Source organism: Vicugna pacos, chromosome X, assembly GCF_048564905.1.
Source record: "Vicugna pacos chromosome X, VicPac4, whole genome shotgun sequence".
Classification (NCBI taxonomy): domain Eukaryota; kingdom Metazoa; phylum Chordata; class Mammalia; order Artiodactyla; family Camelidae; genus Vicugna; species Vicugna pacos.
In genome coordinates, this window is record NC_133023.1 from 90,755,584 (window position 1) to 90,780,740 (window position 25,157).

At 33.4% G+C, this 25,157-nt stretch overlaps 1 protein-coding gene across 3 annotated transcripts in view; it reads right to left on the minus strand.

Annotated features, from left to right (window-relative positions):
- The window catches only part of ZNF280C (zinc finger protein 280C), a 46,203-nt gene extending 21,990 nt beyond the window's left edge, over nucleotides 1-24,213 (minus strand). The window contains exons 1-9 of one of the 3 annotated variants that reach the window (XM_015238918.3): nucleotides 24,090-24,213; nucleotides 16,172-16,217; nucleotides 16,004-16,050; nucleotides 11,993-12,139; nucleotides 9,534-9,599; nucleotides 9,297-9,433; nucleotides 4,417-4,531; nucleotides 1,372-1,542; nucleotides 1,123-1,232 (exon numbers count right to left, since the gene is read on the minus strand). In XM_015238918.3, the coding sequence (XP_015094404.1) occupies nucleotides 1,123-1,232; nucleotides 1,372-1,542; nucleotides 4,417-4,531; nucleotides 9,297-9,433; nucleotides 9,534-9,599; nucleotides 11,993-12,139; nucleotides 16,004-16,034 (777 nt within the window). In that variant the 5' untranslated portion in view covers nucleotides 16,035-16,050; nucleotides 16,172-16,217; nucleotides 24,090-24,213. The remainder of the gene's footprint in view (nucleotides 1-1,122; nucleotides 1,233-1,371; nucleotides 1,543-4,416; nucleotides 4,532-9,296; nucleotides 9,434-9,533; nucleotides 9,600-11,992; nucleotides 12,140-16,003; nucleotides 16,051-16,171; nucleotides 16,218-24,089) is intronic. The other 2 variants (XM_072956389.1, XM_031671345.2) reach the window with 2 other exon arrangements.
- Nucleotides 24,214-25,157: the final 944 nt, after the last annotated feature.

Consider the following 25,157-nt stretch of genomic DNA (forward strand, 5'->3'; position numbering starts at 1 on the left):
TCAGAGAGGTGAAAATAGTGATAGATCAAATACAGTTTTGCCCAAAAATGAAGAGACTATTTGGACTTTTAGGATGCTCCTTTTCTATGTTTTTTTGTAAAATGCTGAATTTCAGTGAAAACATTGACAATCTTTGAAATAGTGAGCAATAACTTTTCCCAAATTGCTTCCTTTGCCTTGCATTCTTCTCATCCATTCTTTCCTGTATATAATCTACATTGCCTTTTTTCTTGCCTCCTTTCCTGCCATTTATATTGGGCAAAGAGAATACAGACTATCTTTCCACAGATGCACAGGACACTGTAATATCTACTAAAATATTTTCATTAGTACTTTGAAAATCTCCTAAAACCTAATTTCAAGAGCTTCTTACACCAATATAAAGCTAGAATTAATCTATAATAACTACACAAACTATATTCTGGATTTAGTTAAAACTATCATTTCATATTAAATGCCCCACCTATAGGAGTTTATGTCTGAGTGCTGAAAATTAAAATGCAAGGCTAACATTTTCATTGAGTAATGTGACATGCATATGTCACCATGGACAAAAAAAATGAAGCCAAAAAAGGAATTAAGTGGGGAGGGTACAGCTCAGTGGTAGAATGAGTGTTTACCATGCACGAGGTCCTGGGTTCAATTCTCAGTATCTTCCTTAAAAAAAAAATTTATTTTTAATAAAAGAATTATTTAATTATTACTAATTACTGCCCCCACCAAAAAAAACAAACAAAAAAAGTTTAAAAAAAGGAATTAAGTTACATGAAAGATTAAGCACCCAATAAAATGCCTGCTTCACAAGAAATTTGAAGAATGGCATGTCCTAGTCAATAAAATATTCTGATTAATACATGATTTTCCTTAAAAATTAAAATATAACATGCATATACTATAGTGTATGTAAACTTAATTTTAAAAATTTAATGACTAGAAGGATTTTTAAATCTTGTATAAAGATAATCATTATGAATATCAGTTTTTACTTAAGTTAAATGAAAATACCAATGAGAAGATATCTTATCTAAATATCTGGACAAACTAGCATTTACTAAATATCAGTCCTTAATATTTTCAGAGATTTGTGAATATTTTCAAAAGTCAAATATTGAAAAATTTTACCTTCATGTGATACTTCAAAGGATCCAAAAGATTGAACTGAACATTGCACTTTGGACAGGATCTCAGAAAAGGCATTCCAGTTTTATGAGAAATTGGTGAGGTATTGGTACCTAAAATAAAACTTTAATGATTAAAATTCTTCTTTTTTTAACCTTAAATACAGCCAGTAATAATTATTTCAAAATTCATCATAATTTCTGAAATTTAGGTATACATAATTTCTTTTTTGTATGCCAGTTTCATATTTACCTTTTGATATCATAACATGGGAGGATGCCACTGAAGGAGAGTTAATTAAAGACAATGAAGAACAAGGATTTATTTCAGAAACACTTTCGCCGGTCTTTGGCTTTTTTGGATTAACACTTTTTACTTTAGAAGCAGTAGAACGTTTTTTTATAGGCAGAGTTTCACCTAGACCTACAGTGATTTAAATAGTGGGAAAGATATTTGAAATTGCTTTAGTATAGAATATTGTTTACAAATGCTATTAAAATGGCCTTACATTTAAAATTAAGTAAAAAATACTTTGGAGATAAAGGTGATATAATTGAATTATCATATCATACAACTGACAATAAAGAATTTATATAATCAACATATAGAAATTGCACAGCTATTATGGACTACACAGTTTGAAAAATTCATGAAATAAACTTTTTATGCAAGAATATTCTAAAGATGTTTTCAAATAAAGAAATATAAATAAGTATCATTTAGGAAGTCAGACCAAAAAAATCCAAGCCAAAAAAAAAAAAAAAAGCAGCACAGAGAATACTCTAAGTTCAGTTCCAAAAACTGAATTTCTCTTTAGATGCTTAAATGCATTTGAGCTTATAAACAAAAATAATTTACATTCTAATCTAAAAATTTAGAGAAACTTCTTAAGATACTTTAAAAAAATATCCTAAGATGTCTAATGGAAAATCAAGTTAGTTCTTTTTCCAGTTAACAAACTGATAGGTAGTTTAAATTATCTATTTAATCCCTAGGTGCAAAGTAGAGACAAGTAATCTTGAATATTTTGAATGACAATACCTCACTCATTTATATGAAAAAGTTTGGAGTTATGATGGCTTGTAAATTATGTCCCCCTGATCCTAATGATGATGTCTTAGGGAATTCAATGGGCATCTCAGATAGAGCAATTCTCCTTTTATCTTTTATTTTTAAAATTAGACTTTTACACAGATTTTGTTTGAACAGAGATTTCATTGCTAAAAGTAGTTTTGACTTTGAAAACCATCACCTTAAAGGCTAAAAGGATTATGTAATTTAGGGCATTCACAAGAGAAGTGGGGCTATTTAGGCTATAACCAGACCCAGAAAAAGTCCTTTTGAAAATAACAGACAACTGTATTTTGTGATAAAGATTCTAAAACTGCACATATTTCAGTGCTCCCAACTGTACCCTAATAGGAAAAGCAGAACAGATATATGCCAGGAAAATAAGAGTATTACATTAGTGGGCTCCTCTATCAAATCTGTGTTTCATTCTCTGAGGTAACACAGAAGTGATTTTTTTTTCATCTTCAAGCTAAGCACATGATTACTGACAGCTATATTGCAGACACTTAGGACTGATTTCAGTGTATTCACACTAACATTCTTTTCAGATGCTTAGGTTAAGTGAACAACCAATGAGTGCTGATATTTTGGATTAAGCAACTGGTTATCTAGTAGGTTATTTTATATATAATTTTTAAGCATGCATAAATCTCCAAGTTAAATAAAATCTCTCTGAGCTCAATAGGTTTAAATTCTGATTCTTTAACTCATTTTTCTCTGTTGCCTTTGGCTTGTGCCATTCACTAACCTTAACAGTGCCAATAAAAATCCTATTCTTACTCTTCAAAATCAAGTTCGAATCCAGCCTTCTCCAAGAGCCTATGATCATCCTAGACAGGAGTCCATTAACCATGTTTCTGAACACATAGTACTATTCTCATTCATAATTATTATTCTAAGAATGTTTATTGTCAAGTCCTTTACAGCTTTGGTGCATTTTTTACTTCTTAATTATCACATTTGAGCTTCAAAAAAAGCCCTGAGATAAGCAGAGCAAGAATCAAAATTATATAGCTAAGTGGCTGATTTCAGGTCTGGAGAATGAAGTGCATTATATGACGAAAATAAAAGTATCTATCTTAATAATGCGAAAACTGAAGTATAAAGAGGTTAAGTGAATTAATAAAGGCCAGAAAAATATTTAGAATAGAGGCTCAAGTCTGTATTTTCCTAATTAACTATAACCCTTTTTACCATCAGGGCAAAATTCTACTTCCTGCAGTATAATAACTTGGAGAGAGAGTAGAAGCTTCAAGAATTCAGATTTTTTTCTCTGAATAAAGACTGTGTGCTTTATAAAATCAAATTTTAGACATCTATTTTATCTCTTTATTTATTTTGGTTCTTGGCTATTTTACTAACTAGATAAGTGACAAAGTGACACCTAGATAAGTGAATATCAAACCAAGTATTATCAAGGGGAAATATTTTTGGCACACATAATACTATAAATTTCTTTCTATTTTGGTTTGGTAAATATACCCCAATCTGTTAGTAAACAATTTAAACATTCACAAAAATTCTTGTGTACCTTTCTCCATTTAATGAAATATATCAAATTTGCTAATATGGAAATAGTAATTGCTCTGATTATAAGGAATTGTTCCACAAGATAAAATTCCTTTGTGGCATACTAATTTATTTCAGGTTAATGAAGAACTTTGTTATGATATATAATCAAAGAACTATAATTCTTCTTCAATTGGAGACTTTCATTATTCCTTCAATGGATATTTGCTGAGTACTTTACTATGTGGAAATCACTTATTTTTTTAGTACTGCCATTTTATACTACTACTCTATAGTCAAATTTAACTATCCACATCTACAACATTAACTTGGATAGAAAGACACTAGCCTATTAGGAAATCAACTATAACCATTCACTTTTTCTCAAATAATTCCAAATAAACCATAGTACTAGGGTATCAGGGGCCTTCCCTGACTCACAGGAATTATAGTAAGATTTTTCAGTGCATGGCTGGTTCCGAGTGAGAATGAGCTCAAAGAATATGTTAGCCAACTTAATAAAAAGAAATAAAATATTCTATCATAAAATACAATTTGATATAAAATCACCCAAGAAAGGAATTCAGGAATTATTAGCTTCCATTTTACAATATATAAAAAACTTAACATGAAGGTATGAGCTTCAAAATAGAAATTCACTGTATATGTATATTAATCATCTCTTTTTATTATATTATAAAAAGTACTAAACCAAACCTTCTACATAAACTGTTGATCCATCTTGGGACAGTGGTATTGTATCCTGGGTCAAATCAAACAGTAAATCTGAAGAATCATCTGATTCATCCTGTGATGAATTCTTTGTAAAATCCTGTAAAAAATTATAATTACCCAGCTTTATAAAGTTTTATAAAGGTAAATTTAACTGTATGTCAATACTATAAAGATAACCTTAATGATTCAATTACTAATAAGTTAGAAAACACAAAGAGAATTATTACTTGCTGTCAAAACTAGCATCTACTGGGTAAAGGGTATATGAAAACTCCCTGGACTATTTTTGTAATTTTTCTGGATATCTAAAACTAGTTTTAAATTAGAAGTTAAAGTTCAGCAAAGTAGAGGTTATATTTTGGTACAATGTTGCTGCAAGAAAATTTTGGCATTCTCTATCAAGGGCTTTAAAAAGTTCCTATCTTTTGATCCAATTATTTGAAATATTTCATTTCCAAGAATTTATGTAAAGGAAATGAAAATGTTTAATGGATAATCATTTATAATAGCAAGAATCAAAACCCTGTATGTCCTGCAACGGCAGAATGGTTAAATGAATTAAATGATAGACTATCATGTAACATTATGTTTTTGAAAAATATCCAATGACAAAAAGAAATGTTCCAATATAAAGTTTGGTGAAAAAAAGAGGAATAGATATCTGTGCATAAAATAAAGTCCTGATTCATATACTTTATATAACACACTAACCATCTGCAGAAAAAAATTCTTTTCTGTTTCTTTTCAACCCCGCCTCCCCACACCAAATCCCATACATTTTACCTTTATCATGGGAATATAAGGATCTTGCTTGCGTGTTTTGTGCTTACAGGTTGAGAGACAATCAGGTATTAAGAATTTTACTTTGCTACTAAGTTTTCTGTTGACATAGATTTATTAAGAGGTTATGGAGACAGATATCGAAGTGACACAAACCATTCTACTCCTAGAATTTGAGGCCTAACAGGCAGATTTCTGCATTTGGGCCTTAATATGTATTATATAAAATCAATAATAGCTAGATGACTTAATTGTAACCAAGCATAATCTTACTGCAAGGTAAATATTTTCTCCAAATATTTGCACTTAAAAATGGAAAATACTCATTAGTATTTTCCAAAATAGTTCTTTGTCAGAAGTTCCTCCAAATAAAGTTTATACTTTAAATCCTTTCCTAGGTGATAACTCTGGTCAATTAAGTACCACCATTTCAGAGAGCAAACACATTATTAAACATGTAGCTTGTTAAAATAATTTTCCAACTGGGATTTTTTAATAGCTCATAAAATATTTCAGAAAGATACCAAATACAATGGTAAGGTACAGGAGGTGATAGATTGGGACTCAGAAGACCTTTCATTTTACTATGGAACCTTGGGCAAGTCACTTCTGAGATTCAAGCTATTCACCTTTCCAACTGAAATAATAGCCACCACTTATTGTCTATTTAAAATGTACTTGCCTCTTTCATAGTACAGACAGTCCCAGACTTGCGATGGTTCAACTTACAATTTTCCACATTACGATGATGTGAAAGTGATATGCATTCAGTAGAGACCGTACTTCAAATTTTCATCTTTTCTCAGGCTAGCAATATGTGGTACAATATTCTTGTGGTGCTGGGCAGTGGCAGCGAGCTGCAGCTCCCAGTCAGCCACACGATCACGAGGATAAACAACCAATACACTTAGAACCATTCTGTTCTTCACTTTCAGTACAGTATTCAATAAAACACATGAGATATTTAACACTTTAATATAAAATAAGCTTTGTATTAGATGATTTTGCCCTACCATAGGCTAATGTACAAGTGTTCTGAGTACATTTAACATAGGTTAGGCTAAGCTACGATGTTTGGTTGGTTAGGTGTATTAAGTGCATTTTCAATTTACAGTATTTTCAACTTACTATGGGTGTATCAAGACATAATCCCATCGTAAGTCAAGGAAGATCTATACTACATGTACTCATTCTATTAAGCAGTCGTCACAGCAGTACTAATGAAGACCTAATATGATCTCCCATGTTTTAAATAGGTAAACCAAAGTTAAGTATGGTTAAATCAGGTGCCCAGCACAACCCAGCTTGTTATTGATGATGAAACTGGAATTAGATCCCAAGTCAGCCTTTTTATAAAGCCTACGCCTTAAGCTACATCACACTTACTTTAAAAGGGATAATAATAATTATCTCCCTGCCTGCCCAAAAGAGTTATTAAGGTTACAGAGAATGAAAAAGTTTAAAAATTTAAGAGAAAATTCCCTTATATAGGATTCTCAATTCCTTTGAGAATATATGTCTGACATTCTCAACCTTGGCTGCACATTAGAATCACCTGGAGAGTTTTTTGTTTTTAAATCTCTTATGCCCAGGTCCCAGACCAACTGATAAAAATCTCTATTTTTAAAAAGCTCCCTAGGATTGGGAACCTGATTGAGGAACTTTGATTAGACAATCATGGCCACAGAAATAAAAAAAAATTCTGAGTCTGGATAAGCTCCAGTTTCTAACTTTTCTAACAAGAAAGACACCCCCTCCCCACTTATTATTCTTTCTCCCTGGGTCCAAATAGGAATGATTTTCATCTATATGCATTTAAATAATGACGTTTCCTCTATTGTTTTTTCCCTAAATGCCAAACAGCTTATTATAGTATGAGAAAACCACCAAATTAATCTGATTCCAGCTAAAATTAAATAATTTTTGCATTTCTGATAGCCTGCCACCTTCAGGTGCACCGATTAAGTTTTTAAAAATATTAAAAACAGCCCGTGGATGCTTAGAGGATCCAAGTTTGAGAGCCAGTGGTCTGCGTAAATGCTCTCATTTTGGAAATGAAGAAAGTGAGACCCATAGAGGTTGTGACAATGTTCTACTTACAACAAAGACAGAATCAGCATTCAAGTCTCTCATTTTCAATTCAGGTTTCTTGGACTATGAGTCGAGGGCTCATATTACCATTGATAATAGTTTCAGAGTGCAGATACAAGTTTTCCAAAATTCAAATTTTTGCTTGAAAGCTCAAATTTTATCATTGGCAAGAATACTATCAGTTTTCTTCCATGACAGGCACACTTTGTATATTTCTGAGTACTGCAAAACTGCACGTGGCAGACAGACTCTAAAGGTAGCCCCTATGATTTTCTCCTGATATTTACACTTGTACACTTGTATAATCTCCTGGTGAGTGTGGGCGGGACCTATGATTGCTTCTGACCCACAGAATATGGCAAAAGTGATGGGATGTACATGACTATGCTACATTGCCCATTTTGCTGAGGACTTTCCTTCCCTTGCTAGCTTAGAGGAAGCAACCGAGTCATATTAGGAAGGCCTACATAGCAAGGAACTGAGGATGGTCTCCAGCTGAAAGCAGCAAGAAACTGATGCCTTTATCTGACAATCCACAAGGAGCTGGATATTGCCAACAACCATGTGAGCTTGGAAGCAGTGTAACTGATACTGCAGTTCTGGCCAACACCTTGATTGCAGCCTGGTGAGATCTTGAAGTAGAGGACCTGGTTAAGTCATACCCCAACTTCTGACTCCCAGAAACCAAGAAATAATAAGTGTATAAATGCTTTAAGCTGCTAAGTTTGTGGTACTATTGTTCTGCAGCAATAAATAATTACTCCATGATGCTCTGTCAGTCATCCTTTCAAGTAAAAACGGCATTCCATTTTTAAAATACGAGCCTGTTCAGCTTGCAATTCAATCTCACTAGTGCTTTTCCTCAAGAAAAACTTCATACTTTAAAACTAGACACAGAAATGCTTTATGCATACTACCCATTTCATCACACAGAATATTTAAAAAAAGTATATTCAAGGGTTGAGAGTTAATTAGAAGCAATTTATTACTTATTCAAGGATATTCTTAAGTGAAAGTGAAATTTTTCTACTGTGAGTGCTTGGTGGGCATCAATGCAAAAACTACTAGCACAGTTTGGTGCCACTGTCTTGATTCCTATTAAGGCATCAGCAGTTTCACCCTCCATTGTCCTTGCTCCACTAGCATAAATGTTGACAAGAGTTAAAAGGGCAAAGGTCTTAGTGCTATTACGACAACAGTTTAGACTTCATAGACCCTTAAAAGAGTCTCAGGGAACCCCAGTGGTCTGTGGAATATACCACTGCTCTAACACAATGCTTTTATTTTTAAAAGTATATACTTAAATATATGGATGGATGTGCATATTTTAAAAACTCTTGGCTAACTTGGGTCAAAATCCCAGATCCATCATTTACCAGCTGTGTGGTCTTGAGTGAATTATTCAGACTCTCTGAGCCTCAGTTTCCTCAACTATAAAATGAAAGAAATAATCGTGCTTACCTCATAGGGAAGTCATAAGAATTAAGAGATTAACTTGTATATAGCATTTAGAACTAAGACTTATCCATATGACAGACTAACAAATGTTAAATATTACCATTATCTATTATTTCTGTTAAAAGTTTTTAAAAACTAGACTATGAAAGTATGTTTTCAGAATAAATAGCAACAATGACCTCAGAAAAATCTTCCCAATTAAGAATACCTGGTTTAGTTTACTATCTTAAGAATTTTGCCATCATGCAATACTCATTATTGATTATACTTTTTTACTTACCTTTAGATAGCAGTTTTCAATATTATACCTGTTTAATTTAAGCATATTACCTAATTTATTAACAGGTTGGATAGTTAGTTCTTGCAGCTATTATTTTGGGTATTGGCTGAGCTATCATAAAGATGGTGACATTTTCTGATAGTGATTATGCTTCTCCTGAGATGGTAACAAGCTAAGACAGTCCACAATTCTAACTGAGTATTATAATATCCAATGTGTCCCTGAGCTAATGTGTAGTTTCAGAAACACTTACAGGTTTAGACACGTTCTGAACAATATCAGAGCTTTGTGAAGATTTAGATTCAGGACGAAATCTAGGCAAGGCAACCACTGGATATGCTGTTGGGTCTTTGTAGTGTTGACTTGTAGGCTTGAACACATCAGTAACACCTGTATTTTAAAATTATACAATACATTGAATATTTTTCTACACAACCAATTTTATAAAAATATTTCACTTTAAAATTAAAATAATACAATAATACTATACCTGGACTAACTGTCTCATTCTTTATTCCCTTTGAAGATGAGCTGGGGTTACCTCTGTTTAAAATATCTATAAAAAATTACATTTATTTTAAAAGTTCTTATTTGAATGAAATGTATGTTAAGATAATAGAAAAACTTTCCAAAAATATATAGCCAATAATTGAAGTATACTTCTTTCTCTTAATGGTGACAAGGTTATATATTACACTTGGGTTACATGACTCAAAAAATCAAGCCCTTGCCCAATCCCCATGCCATGTTCACACCCCTAAAAGCCTAAAAGTTTCATTATGGGCAAGTACTATTACTCTTGACTTCTGAAGAAGATACTATCAGAGACTGCAGACTAAATTGAATGTAGAGTTTACAAAAGTTATCGCACATTTACTACTACACCAAAAGTCAATTTGAGCCTGATTTAGATTGCTCACTCTTGTACCCATGTGAACCCATAATTTCTAGATTATTAAGGAATCAAATGAAAATTTGGAAGAGTAGAGGTCTACCTAAAATTGTAATTCGGAGAATGTACAAAGAAGGAAAAAAATCCCACAAAACATCCAAAAGTTTCCTTTTTTCCTCCTAGTATAAAGGAACCAGATCTCATAAAAAATTCTATAAAGTAAAAGGTCACACAAAAGTAGGATTGTTTCATAATATGCAGTACTCTGTGGCTAAGCACTACAGAAGTCTTTTAGGATAAAAATCCACCCATTCAAACAATCTGATATTACTTTCATTCAGAAATTCAAGATAAGTATTGCGACAATGAATATATGTATGTTCATGTATAACTGAAAAATTGTGCTCTACACTGGAAATTGACACAACATTGTAAACTGACTATAACTCAATAAAAAAAGTTCAAAAATAAAAATAAATAAAATATATTATCTCTGGCAAAAAAAAAAGTATTGACTCAAGCCATTAAAGAGCTATTCCTATAGTACTTTTTGGTGACTGCAGTCTATCAAACACAAGTTTTTATCTCTCTCTCCTTACAGTGGCTCTTTATAAATATTTAGCTCATGTTTCCTATGTTAAAATATTTTATGGCTCACACATAAAAACATCACTTAAATTCCGAGTTAATTTAGAAAAGAAATTTCACTGTGGTCAATTTTCTTTTTGATAGAATCACTGAAAACTAATATACATTATTCTAGTTGAGTTGTAGTCATCTATAATTGATATAAATCCAACATGAACTGTGATGCCTTCAATAAGATGATTTGAATAATTTTGAAATATGGTAATATTTCAGTATAAAAATAATCACAGTGACTCGGAAACAATAATTAAGAAACTATAATATTCTGTTCCTCTATCAGCAGCAAATATGCCAACATGAGTACTTCATTGAAGTGGCACTCTACATAGCATCTCTCAATTTGCTGCAGGAAATGAAACTGAGAATTAAACTAAATTAAATTATTCTACCATTGATAAAATTGAATAGAAGTGCTGTTCCAAGGTTAGAGTCAAGAGAAGCAAGAACTAGGCTTTCAGAAAATTAAAAGCTTTTCTTTTAACCACACTATTTGCACTACCATAGTAAGTAAGAAAACACTGGTATACTGGCTACATTCTTTGGTAAATTCTCCTGGATTAACAAAAGTAAATGTAATGAGAAAGAATCTGTTTCTTCATTTTCTGCTGAAACTCAGTATGTTGTTCTTCTGCATTTTACACATTTCTGACTGGACATTGTAACAAGTATCATCAATATCTTCACTTTAACATTATAACAATGTCAAGTCTAATTACTCTAACAGAAATCCACAGAGATACTGGACATGTTCTGCTAGAAAGCCATGAGGATTAAGTGTGCTGACTGCCTAAATCATCCCAGTACAGTGGCTAAAGACCAGGCCATTGTGTATTCTTCATGAACATAATCAGGAGTTGCTGGAAGATGGGTGTAGTCAGAAGCTACAGCCCATGTTGGTACACAGACCAGCACCTATTTTGTAGCCATGAATCAAGATGACATTGATGAGGCAGTTGCCTGGATGTGAGAAGCGCCATCAGAGACTAACACAAACTTATTTAGTAGTCTGATATTTTAAGCAAAGCATTCCAACACTTCCTTTTCTAGGCACATTTGGGCTTAAGGGAGAAAAAGAAAGATTAACAAATAAACGGGTAAACAGGCTACCTGGCTCCAATAAAATTATGATTTCCAATCTCAAAAGGCCTACAATGCTATTAGGTAATCTTAACCTTTAGCTAGTTAACTTTTTCCTTTTCTCTCATATGATATTTTAATCTTTCACACCTCCTTAGTCAAGACCCCAACCACATCCTTCCTTTGATTCTCACAAATTCTTACTGACCTCTATGCTCCCTCTCTCTCACCTCCAGCTCTTTAGACTAACAAGGACATATAAGACAGCCCCAGGTTTTTCCATTAGAAACAATGTCTTATAAAACTTTGCTTCACTGAAAGTAAATGCTTACTTGAAATGGCTGGTTTTGAACTTGATATCTCTCCAACAAAGATCAGTTCATCATCATCTTCATCCTGAATTTCTTCTACTTTTTTCTGCCATGGTTCCAGCTCTTCTTCTTCACATTCCATGAACAGTTCTGCCATTTTGGAATTACCTAATTTTCACAATGAGGGAAACAAATCTTATTTTTTAATACATTTTTTTGCAATACATAGTATGATATTTAAAGATGTACTTTAACAATTCTAATAGCAATTACTGAACTGGTATTTGTAGTCGGTACATGGTAACAAAAGTATGAAACTCAGAACTCAATCTCTAAAGCCTTAACTAGTAAAATTAAGCTAGTTAGATAGATAGCGGATGACAGCAGTTATTTACAGTGACCAATAAATTTTAGGAACAATCAAATCCAATCAAAGTTTCAGTTTTACGACTAGAATGATTATATCCATGAAAAAAAGATTGTATCTCATTATTATCTGAAAAAAACTCTACAAACTTATATATTAAGAAAAAGGAGATAAACTGAGAATAAGAAGCAACAGGTGAGAGATATACTAGAAAAACTGAAGCAGATTCAGGGATACTAGGCACAGGGCAAAGCAGGGATGAGGTACTGGAATGAAAATAGGGTAATTAAGTGAGGCTTATTCCATCCCAGAGCAGATTAAACATTTCTCACCTGAAGAAACTAAGTAAAGAACATACTGTGGATACTACCAGCCTACAAGTGCTGACCAATCACACAGAGCTACGAGGAAGCATTTTAGTGCCTCATTCTTAAATCTGGATAGACAACCAATGAACACCAGAAATATGACTAAAATCTCCAACGTGAAAGACCAAAGCAATAAAACAGATCAAAAGATACTAAAGAAAACAGAGATAATACAGAGGATAGGAGAAAATATTAGGGAATGTAATTGGCATTTTTAAGAGATAAGAAAAGAATGTTATAAAAAGTAATATTCAGAAACAAAAAGATTAAAAATAAACTAGCCAAAATTCAGTAAAGAAAAATCAAAAGCCAAAATTGAGTAAATGTCTCACAAGTGGGACTAAAAGACAAAAAATACACACATACTAAATAGAAATTTTTAGAAAATCAATTTCAAAGGTACAACACACATAATAAAAGTCTGAGAAAAAGGACAGGGGATATAATCAAAGAAAAATTCCTAGTTCTAAAGGACACAAATCTCCATATTGTTAAGGGCCCACCAGCACCTAGCACAATGATCAAGAAAAAAACCTACAATAGAAGGACATATCATGAAATTTCAGAATGCTGGAGATAAAGAGAATATTCCAAAATCTTGAGAGAGAGAAGAAAGTTTGAATAATGCTTTCAAAAGTCTTAGTAAAAATAATTTTCAATTTAGAATTCTATACCCAGTCAAGATTTTTGTCAAGCATGAAGTTACATAATCTTTCATCAAGAATAAAGACCAGCAACATGACACAAAATTTACCTGCCATTCATTATTTCTTTCTTAGGAAGAATCCATCAAAATATGAGACTTAAGGAGAAAGACACAGAATGCAGAAAATATGACATTCAACACAATATAAAGACAAAGGAAAGTCCCAGGACAATTGCTGTTCAACAGGTCCAGAGAGCAATCAGCCAGAGTGGAGCAGAACATTACTCCCAGGAGGAATGTCTCCAAGAAACCACACACACACACACACACACACACAAAAGATTAAAAATTAAATTGTTAGGTTATCTGGCAAGTTCTACCATGTAGAAAATAAAGTTAAAAGGCTACAGCAGGGTGTGAGAAGACTTGGCTACAGATTTTAATTAAGTTTAAAAAACCAAAAAATTTAAATTGTTGGCTATATTAAAAAAAGAGAAAAAGGAAATGTATCCATAACATATCATTATCATCTTACTATGCTCATCAGCAAAGAATATTTATTGGTCATTGTCATAAAAACATGAAATATGATTTACCAAAAAACTGAGATATAACTATATTGGGAGATGCTTGGGGGGGGAGTAGTAAGTGTAAGAAAACTAAAATCTTCATATTTCTTGATGGAAAAATCATTAGATAATGGCAAAATATTGATGATTAAAGAGACAGCAGTATGTGTCTAAAAATTTAGAAACATGAAAGTCATCAGCAAAACAGCGAAACTATTGAAAGTGGATGCCTTGATAAAACAGGGAGTACCTGAGCCCCAAACACATGCACACCCCTCTCACTTGTTCTCTCACTCTTCAAGAATCTGTGGTTATACAACTTACAACTTTCTGATTCCTTGTCTTTTTAAAATTATGCATGTATTATTTCTAAAAAGCACTCAAATTAAAATAATAGCAATCAGGATGGATACAAGTGGCATTAGATATATGGAGTGAGATGTGGATGGGGGAACAACTTAAAAAAAATAAAAACAAAACAAAATATAACTGTAGGGTTCTGGCTTAGACAATGATATCTTTTTTATTAGACAATGGTATTTAAAAGTTATCTTTTAAATGAAGTAATTTCTAAAGGTAATTTTACTAGATTAAAACAATGTCATTTCTACTTTTGGCTCAAAATTAAAATGTACTATGTGAAAACAATGATTTGAGGATGGTACACAAATGAAACACCTTGTCAAATTGGTACCATTCTCTAATACATTTTTAAAATTTAATTTCCCCTTCCATACAGGTATGCCAAATTATTTCTTGCCATAATGTTGTTTAATGCTTAGTAGTTCACCTACCATAAAACAAAACAAAAAACCTTCCCACCCTGCCAAATGTAACCAATTTTATGAACTTACCCCTTTCTTTTATAAACCTTACTTTAAAAAGTATATACAGAATGCTCTAAGTGAAATAATTAAGAGTGTAATTCATAGTTTAGCATTTGCATATTCTTGAAAATGCCATCTTCATTGTGTCCCTCAGAGCCCTTATTTGTACCACTTCCATCTAAAATACTCTTTCTTCTTACCTTATATTGTCCATATAACTCAAATATAGTAGAAAGAGCATGAATTTGACATCAAATTGAATAGTTCAAATCTTCACTGCACCATTTCTAATCATGTGACTCTGGAGAAATGACTTCAATCTGTTTTCTCACCTTAACATGAGTATAATATCTACCTAACAGAAGTAGTAATGTACATTTAGGGAAAAGCTATATGAAGTGTCTAATTTCAAGCAATAGTCAACAAAATATTAATTCTCTGCTCTTTCCCAACTCTTGGTACAATTATAACTTCCTCAGTAAACCATCAGACTCTGTTTTTCTTCCACCTCTTACTACACTGATAGCCTATGCCAGGCAATTCAAGATACATTATGTATGATCTCAAACTGCTCATTATTTCTTAATGAGTCTTAACTGTACATGTCTAACTCCAACTTAGGCTCCTTGAGAGTAAAGAACATATTTTCTTCTTTCCTTGCATTTCCTCCTACACACAGTAGTCTACTGGATGCGGAGTAGGCACTTAACATGGTAATCTAAGAGCTAAGAAACTAGGCAAAGTCAGGCAATGCCAAATTTTTAAAAATGAGACAGACTCATGTATACTGATAATTTAAAAAAACTTTATATCTAGGTTAATATCACGTTCTTGGTACCATGTTGACACATAGGTCTTCCTCATTCTTCTTAACTAGGTACTGACACTGTCAATATATTCAAGATAGACTGTTGACTAAAAAATTTTAAAAGGCACATATAGCATATAGTATGATCTTATTTAGAAAGAGTTTTTCTTTTGTCTCTGCATAGAAAAAAGTTTGTAATTATGTATACCAAACCAATAACAGTAGTTATTTCTGGAGATGAAGAAGAAACACTTCATTTCTACTTTACTGACATTTTTATTGTATGTATTTCTTTTTTACTATGAGCATGTATTACTTTAATAAATTTAAGTATTTCTGTGTGTTTTTTAATGTGCCCACTTCTGTCTCTCTCATCTTTTCTCAAGAAGCAAGCTTATCAGTAAAAGAGCCACGCATACTAGTATCACTTGCAGCAGCAATACTTACTTTTTGGTTGAAAAGGGTTGTCGTCGTCCATCAAGTTGCAGAGTCACCTAGGCATTAACACATGGCATCAATCAATTTTATGAGTCACTCTAAGTAACATCAAATATTGAAACATGATACTTGGAATTCAGAAATCTTTGGGTCTAATTTCGACCTCCAGAAACTCACCATGTGACTCCAGACAAGGTAGCAAGTTAGGTTTTAGTTTTCTACCCTATAAAATAAAGATACTTAGTATTAGGATGGATTTGTTAAAGTAAATGTATACACATTAAATATTTTTCTCTACAAAAAGCTTATCTTTCGAGTTTGTTATGTTTGATATACACATGCTACCCACTTTCCATAATTGTTTCACTCCTGAATGAATGCAAATTTGATAAATAAAATGCTGAATGTATTATTTACCTGAAGAAATCTGATGAATTATTAAATTACAAATAATTTTTAAAAGGCACCCTTTTGTAAAAAATGAGTAATCACCCTGAAATATATGCTTTAGTAAATCTGAATTTTGAAATGCTAAGTAACATTAATCTTTAACTGTTATTCTTCACATTTCAGAAATAATATTATGAAAAACACACTCAAAGAAATTTTTAGGGTTTTTTTTTTTTGGTTTCTTACCAATGCTAACTGAAAGGAACACAAAATTAGTTGGATACATTTTATCATAGATTAATTCATTAAAAAATTACTCATTGACTTCTGTGTTTAATGTAATGTGTTCAGTTTTAGGAAAAAATTAAGATGACTAAGTCATAGTTCTTATCTTTATAAGTTTACAATCTAATGTCTCTGTTTCTTTGGGCTTTTTAAAAAGTTGTTACATTAAATATTTCCCCCCAAAAATTTAAATTGCTTTTTTTAAAACAAGAATTTCTGTTCTGAATTCTCATGCACATACCGTATTCTTTACATTAAAGATAAACATGCTTAAAAAACTATTTCAGCTATTTAAAAAAGTTAAAACTTAGACATCAATAATCTAAAGTATTAAGATAAACAGCTCTGAGTCTCCACATTTGTCTTTATCCTCAGACTGGCACAAGCTATCTTGCTTTTTTCAATTTCAAATCATTTAGACTGAATTAGACCAAAGGAAAAAAAACTACTCTAACTGCAGAAAAAAATTATTGTTATAAATGTTTGAATTACTATTACAAGAATCTCTAGTGAATTCTGTACTTAAGTAAATTTCCCTAGTTCTGAGGTTTGGCTATTGAAACCTCTGCACTCAACTATTTAAATAGTTATTGCTTGTCCCTAAATTAGAATTAAGGTAATGCATATGTCAGGTAGATAAATACATGACAATTCTTGCTCAGCATTAAGGACCTACTGTTCCCAAGAATACAGAACTTTTTCAAGAGTCACAACTGGACAGTTCTATGAGACTCATATAGAACACTTGCATTAAATGATCATATAAAATATCTATTGGTACAAATACCCTAAATTAATACTAAATGTACAAGTAGTCTATATAAACAAGTCATATCCACTGCCCATGGCTACAGAGATAGCTTTTGAGGTTGACAGCAGCCACCAAGATGCCTCAATTAGTACATCCATAAATACTCTATGCCATTAGAATCATAACTTCAGTCTAAATGTGTACTATCCAATAAGGTAGTTGAGCCCCTCAAAACTACCTCAGAGTTTTGGTGGCAAGGCAAGGAATTCTATGGGAAATTAAGTCATCTGTCAGAGAAATGGAATATCTAGCAAACTATGCAGGAGTATCTTTGAGTTCCTCTAATAGCAATTCCAAAGGGTTTCTAGGTTCTGCAACTTGGAATTGGCACCAAAATAAGCAGAAAAGAAAAGAACTATTAACTTAGGTAGAGACACTATGCCCATATTTATACATAGACACTGGTCCTATGGGGAAAAATGAATTCCGAGTGAGTAATGAAAGGCCTCTTGGAGCACAACCCATTCAGTTTTTAGAGACTACATGAATAATTATAATTACCATTTATATATTTTTTTATTTAAGCTTTTATACAAATAAAATTGAACTACCTTTTAAGAGTTAATTCTACAGATTTTAAAAAATTGTGGATTATAATAGTTAAAATGGTAAATTTTACATTATGTATATTTTACCACAAGATAAAATATTGTTAAAATTAATAGATGCCATTTCATACCCAATAAGATGCTTTTAACTAAAAAGACAGATAATAACAAGCGTCAGCAATTATATGGAGAAATTGGAACCCCTCATACACTGCTGGTAGGAATATAAGATGGAGCAGTTACTGCAGAAAACACTTTGGCAGTTCTTCACTAAATTAGACGTAAAGTTACCATATGACCCAGCAATTCCACTCCTAGCAAGAGGGAATTGAAAACATATATCCACACAAAAACTTGTAAATGAATATTCATAGCAGTATTATTGATAACAGCAAAAAAAGAAGCAAACAACTCAAATGCCTGATTGATTAAAAAGAAATGTCATATACCTATAAAATGGAATAATATTATCATAACAAGGAATGGAGTACACATACATACTACAAAATGGATGGATGGACCTTGAGAACATTATACTAAGTGAAAGAAGCCAGTCAAAAAAGCCATGTCATTTATACAAAATGTCCAGAAATGGCAAATCCATAAAGGCACAAAGCAGAGTAGTGATTGCTTAGGACTGGGAGGGTTGGGGGAAAATGGGGAGTGACTCCTGATGGCTATGGGGTTTCTTTTTGGGGTGATAAAATGTTTTAAAATTGATTGTGGTGATGGTTGTACAAGACTGTGAATGTACTAAAATTACTGAATTGTACACTTCAAATGGGTGAATTGTATGTTATGTGAATTACAGCTCAATAAAGCTGTTAAGCATATAATAAGCTGGTAAGAAATAAGCCTGGCAGTGATGGAAATCACTATGTGGAGAAAGATGACCTAAGAAAGAAGCCAACAAAGAGAACAGCAAAGCCCTAAGATTCTGGGGTAGAGAAAAAGAGGGTAAGAGAGGGAGACATTTAAGTTCTGATGATACCATTTAAACTCCTAAAGCTAGCCATGCTTGAAGCAAATTAACTACTAAAACTTTTCAGTTAAGAGAGGGAATAACTGTTCATTTCTGGTTAAACTACTATGAGTTAGGTTTCTGGTACTTACATTTCAGAGTAATAATATACTTTCTTATGGCTTACACTAACATTTTTTAAATTAACAGACCTCTGGGAAAATAGTTATATTCCAGATGGTACAAGAAAGCTCTAAAACAATATATTGTTTTGCTGTCTACCTAAAAAATTAACATAAGCATACTCTGAGGATCATCTGAATGACTATCTTATAACTAAATTCAGTCACATAATTTCAGTACTCATGCTTTTTAAAAATTGAGATATAAATGACATATAACATATTAGTTTCAGGTGTACAACATAAATGATTTAATATATGTATATACTACAAAATGATCACTACAGTAAATCTAGCTAACATCCATCACCACATATAGTTACAATTTTTTCTTGTGATGATAACTTTTAAGATTTATTCTCTTTGCAACTTTCAAATATACAATATAATCTTTTTCTCATTCTTATTTTTATTGAAATGTAGTCGATTTACAGTGTTAGTTTCAGGTATACAGCAAAGTGATTCAGTCATACATATTATAATATAGTCTTATTAACTGTAGTCACCACTCTATACATATACAGGACTTCTGTATTTTATAACTGGAAGTTTGTACCTTTTGACCACCTTCACCCAATTCCCCATCCACCCCCTCACAACCAGCAATCTGTTCTCTGTATCTATGCATTGTCTGCTTTTTTTTTTTTAAAGATCACATACAAGTGAGGTCATATGATCTTTGTCTTTCTCTGTTTTAGCATAATGCCCCAAAGATCCATCCATGTTGTCACAAATGGCAGGATTTCCTTCTTATTTTATGGCTGAATAATATTCTACATTTTCTTTATTTGTTCATCAAACAATGGACACTTAAGTGGAATTGTTAGATCATATCAGTACTCATGTTTTTGCCTGTATTTACTATTGTATCATCATTAAATACTATCACTTTTACTCCTGCAGGCTAATAGTAAGAGAACAGAGGGTGATAATGTCTAAATGATGCATCTGCACTAAATAAAAGGGAAATGACAGTATATATGGTTAGCTATAGAAATGAAAGTATTGTAAAGGTTCAAATAGAAAAATCTTGCTAGTTTTGATAGGTATGAATCATAGGTATGAAAAACTCAAGAAAAGTACTCAGTAACTTTGTTTCACCAAAATATATTATTCAATGTATTAAAGTTGATTCAAATAGCATTGATGGTACAGTTTTAATTATTTTGTTTTATGATTGCATAAGAATTCTAAGAATACTTCAACATTTTAAGTAAGAGGCTGTCTGTGAAAATGTTTTTCTTATAATAGGAATTAATTGGTACAGTACTCAAATCCTTGGTTTCTTAGACAATTTCACTGGCACCTAAACAATTCAAACTCTCTAACCAGGTTTTGGGAACAAATCACATATAATTTAGAAGGAAAATATAGGCTCATCATCTTTTCTTTGTCCAAGAAGTTTTTATATTGTGGGAATTATTTTTTGAAATCCTGAACACATGAAGTCCAGGTACATTCTGAGCAGATATTTCTTTAATAACTTTACTATTCCCCCTTAATTTCCTTGAGTTTTCAACTTTTGTCTCTGTTAACTTTCATACTTCATCTATTTATAGAAAATAGCTAGTTGACATTTAGATTAAAAATTCATTAGCATATACTTTGCAAAGACTGTCTATATATTTAAAACACTTTAAAGTGAGTTTTTGGGAGGGACCACCATTATAATAAAATTTGCTTTCTGCAAAGTAATTTTTATATTCAGAGTAAAGACTTTATCTATAAGAAGATGATTTTATTGTAATTCATATGTAAAATATATAACCTGGAGAAAATACTAATGCATAACTGGCCTTTCAAAGCCAAACTATATAATAAATATTTTATATAAGTTTCATAAGATATTCCATAATCACTAATTCCTGAAGTTACCTCAGGAAAAATGTATTATTAATTAATTCACATTTTATAGGAGTAAAGCTCATCCACTAGGGAAAATATCAAGTGAAAATGTGGAGCCCAATTATGGGAACACTGGACATAAGGGCTGAGTAACTGAGTCAGGATTTGGAGCCTACCACTTTCTGGTTGCCAAACCTATAGAATGTTTACTTCACCTCTTTGAACTTAGTCTTTCTATCTGTAAAATGAAAACAGTAATACCTTCCTTGCAGCACTACTGGAGGATTAAAAAAAGCACATGAAAAATTACTGTACAGTACTTTGTATTATTTTGCTCAACTTTTCTTCTTTACTGAAAGTCATACTACAAGTTGATGAATATAAGCACTAAAAAGAAAATAAAATTCTAGTCTGTGTATAGAACTGTTAAAAATATTGCCACAAATAAAGTACACCAGATCAGTAGTTCTCAAACTCTTTGGTCTCAGAATCACTTTTCATTCTTAAAACTTACTGAGGAAGTCAGTGAGCTTTTTGTGTATGTGGATTATAGCTACTGATATTTACCATATTAAAAATTGAAATTTAGAAAAATTAAATATATATTAACTTATTTAAAGTAATAATAAGCCCATTATATGCTCATATAAATATATTTTTAAAAAAATAACTTTTTAAAACCAAAAGTTTAATGAAAAGAGTGGCACTGATTTACATTTTTGCAAATGTCTTTAAAATCTGTCTTAATAAAAGACAACTGGATTCTTTTATCAGCTATTTTTTGTTTTTCTAAGTATATACAAAGAAGTAGATCAAGTCTAAATCCTTAAATATCTAATAAATAAAGTTGGTTTCACTATTTCTTTATTCTTATGTAAATTATTTCTCCTTAAAAGAAAACTGCTTTGCAAGAAATGAATTACAAAAGTCTAGACACATTTTTGATACAAATTACTGAGTAAACCAAGTCTTCTTCAGTCATTATTTAAAACAACCCAACTGAAAATCAAGTATTTTTAAGCCCTTCTCTGAAGCAGAAAGAAAGAAAACATATTCAGGGTTATATATTTAACCAGCTAATATGTCATAAATATTTCTGATCTTTGAAAAGTTACTTTTGAAATAACAAAATATATCTTCAATATAAATTTCCAATATTCTGTCACTAAAACTATGGATTACTTTATATTTACAAAAATTGCTATTCATTTAGGTATCTCCCCTGTCCAATTAGTATAACAAGAGCAACAACAAAAAAATTACGGATGGCTCCACATCCTCTTGAATAAAGAAAACAAACTGCAGAGACAAAGAGGTACAGAATTATTTATCCCTTTCCCTTTATTCTCCTCTTCTGCTAAAAAAGTTGATGCTGAGACATAAATTCCAGCTGGGCTGAAGAAATCAGAGTGGACTAGAAAACATAATTGGGGAAAATGGGTTGAATAAGGGAAGCTGAAATTTGGAGTGTTTCAACATAGAACTTTTTTCATCTTTTCAACATGCTTGGAAAAAATAACAATATTATTTAAATACTAAAAAAATGAAAAGATATTAAGTCTTAAAAATATTAAATATAAAGGAAAAGAAAATTGAAAAACATTTCTTATATATTTTAGGTGAGTCTCCTTGCTTACTCTCCTTGACCATCCCACTCTCATAGAACATGGAACATAATACAGTGAACTGAGCATTTGGTGAGGAGTCACAAGACCTAGGTTCAAGAATTGATTCTATCACTCTTAGCCACAAGTTTTCTCCTTAAGGCTGTTTCCTCACCTTCTAAACAGTTCTGTCAACACTCCACCACCCACCTCAAAACAGGTAGATAGCAATGAAATATATAAAATAAAAGATAACAACTGCAGTGGGATTTGCACCAACGTTAAAACATCTAGGGCACATAGCCTTAATTTTTATAAGCAAATTAATGTCTTCATAAGCTCAGTAAAGTTTCTGCTTATGGAGACAGTTTGAGTTTTCACTGTAGCCGCGCCCCGCTCCCCCCGCCCCCCCAAAGCAGGATACATCACAAATGCTAAGACGAGAGTTTTGTAGTTTAAAACTCTACTTCTTGGTTTTAATCTTATGTTTAATGGCACCAAAAGACATTAGAAATCACCGTTTAAACCTGAAAATAATAAAGGCAAATTTTAAGTTCACAGATTTTTTTTTAAAAAACTAAAAAATCTTTCCAAACAAAGAGAACTCCTTCTATGAAGGTCTCCTGTGCTTGCAGAAGCTGGTTCACTTGACATTTTCTTCTCTCATTTCTCCTTTCAAAAAAGCATTAAAACTTTAGATAAGTCAAGAGGAACTCCCCCGGTGTCTAGAGAAGGATAAAACCTCAAAATGAGATAATTTTTTCCGTCTCATTAAGTAAAACCCGCAAAGATCAGTGTTAAAAAATTGTGTCTCTTAACTACACATTTCTCCTCAGGGCTCTTCTCCTCTAAACAATAACGGAACGGAGCACGGTTTCTATGACGGAGGAGCGAAGTCCCTTTGGCAAGAACAAGGGTGTAAGCATTGAATGGCCAGTAACCTGGGTGGGGGACCTGGACAGAAAGGAGGCCCCTGAGGCCAGAAAGTTCGGGACCCTCTCTGGTCTCTATTCCCCTGACTGAAGAGACTTAGGGGTGGGCGGGTCTCGTCAAATATAGGCATCGTATGTACAAAAGACCAAAGGGAGTTGCCTCCAGAAAAAAAAGCCGAAACCAGACTGGGACAGACAGACACATAGGCCGCGGAAGGTGAGGGGGTAGCCGCGGCTCTCGGGCGGCCCCCGGGGGCCTAAAAAGCGGCGGCCAGGCCAAACCGCCAAGCAGCTACCTCGGAGATGCCTCCCCCGCGACTAGCGCAAGATGGTGGCCCACCCGCCACCGCGCCGCCAAGTCCGTCCCCTCCCCCGCGCTCGGGGCCATCCCGGCGACCCACGCCACTATCCGGACCCTCGACCTGCACTCCTCAGGGCCGCGGCACCTCAGCTGCCCTCAGAGCAAGGCAGCCACCGCCTCCCGGGAGAGGCCCTACACGCTTCCGCGCGGCGCAGGCGGGGGCGGGGGACACTTACCGCGAGCGGAGCAGGTCGGCCTGACTGGGACTCGGAGGAGGAGAAAGAGGAGGAGGAAAGGGAGGAGCGCGAAAACATTAAGCGGAGGCCTCAGGCGTAGCGACCGCCTGGGCGACTCTCCGCGCGGAATGAGCGCCTCAGAACACGGCAGAAGTATATATCTACGCGCGATGCCTCATGGGTAGACGCCAGCTTCTCCTCCCGCCCCCCCCCCCAACATCCGGGTTTCTTTTCTAACTGACTCGGGAGGGCGGGCGCGGACATGTGCGCGGACTTACATATTCTCGAAGGCAACGGCACTTTGGCCGTGGGTGTTGGTTTGTGGGCCACTTGCGGCTGGCCAGGGCGAGGGCTCGGCGGTGATGCCAATCTTAGCGAGCCCACTGTCGAACCCTGGTTGCAGTCCCGGCATCAGGGATGCGTATAATATCTGAGTACAGGGAAACGTGAATTCTGGGTCCTCCCAGTATGTAATGGCTAGAGGCACCAATGTAAAAAAAACTACCGGAGAGGTGAAGACACAAACCGATGAGTAAAAGAAATAAAAGTCAGGGTATTTAAATATTTGGTTAATTTCACTAAATTTGTTGTAAGAGTATGATTTCGTTCGCATCTGTTACTCCTGTCATATAGATGTCCATAATAGTTATTAAAATGTTAAGAAAAAATACATTTACAGGAGAAACATTTGCCACGAAACTGCTTGCAAAAGCAGTTTCTAAACAATGTGTTCTAAACAGTATAGAAAATCTCCTCTCCAAATTTTCCTCACGAGATCTGTGGCACTAGTGGTCCTCCTCTCAAGAGTTACCGAGACTTAAAACCTTGCCTCAGTAGTTCCTTAACACACACGTAAGTTCAGTCACTGAACTGTATCAATTCTTCTATCTGAGCTAGCTGCTTCTTTCTTACCTATACCGTTCTTTGCTACTGGCCCTGAAAATAAACTTTACAAGAACAGCCAGAGAATAATCAAAATCACAAACATAGAAAGTTTAAAATGTCAAAATCTTTATTCATAGATTGTCCCCCACTTCCGGACAGGCTGATAAGAAAGCCCAGCGCTCT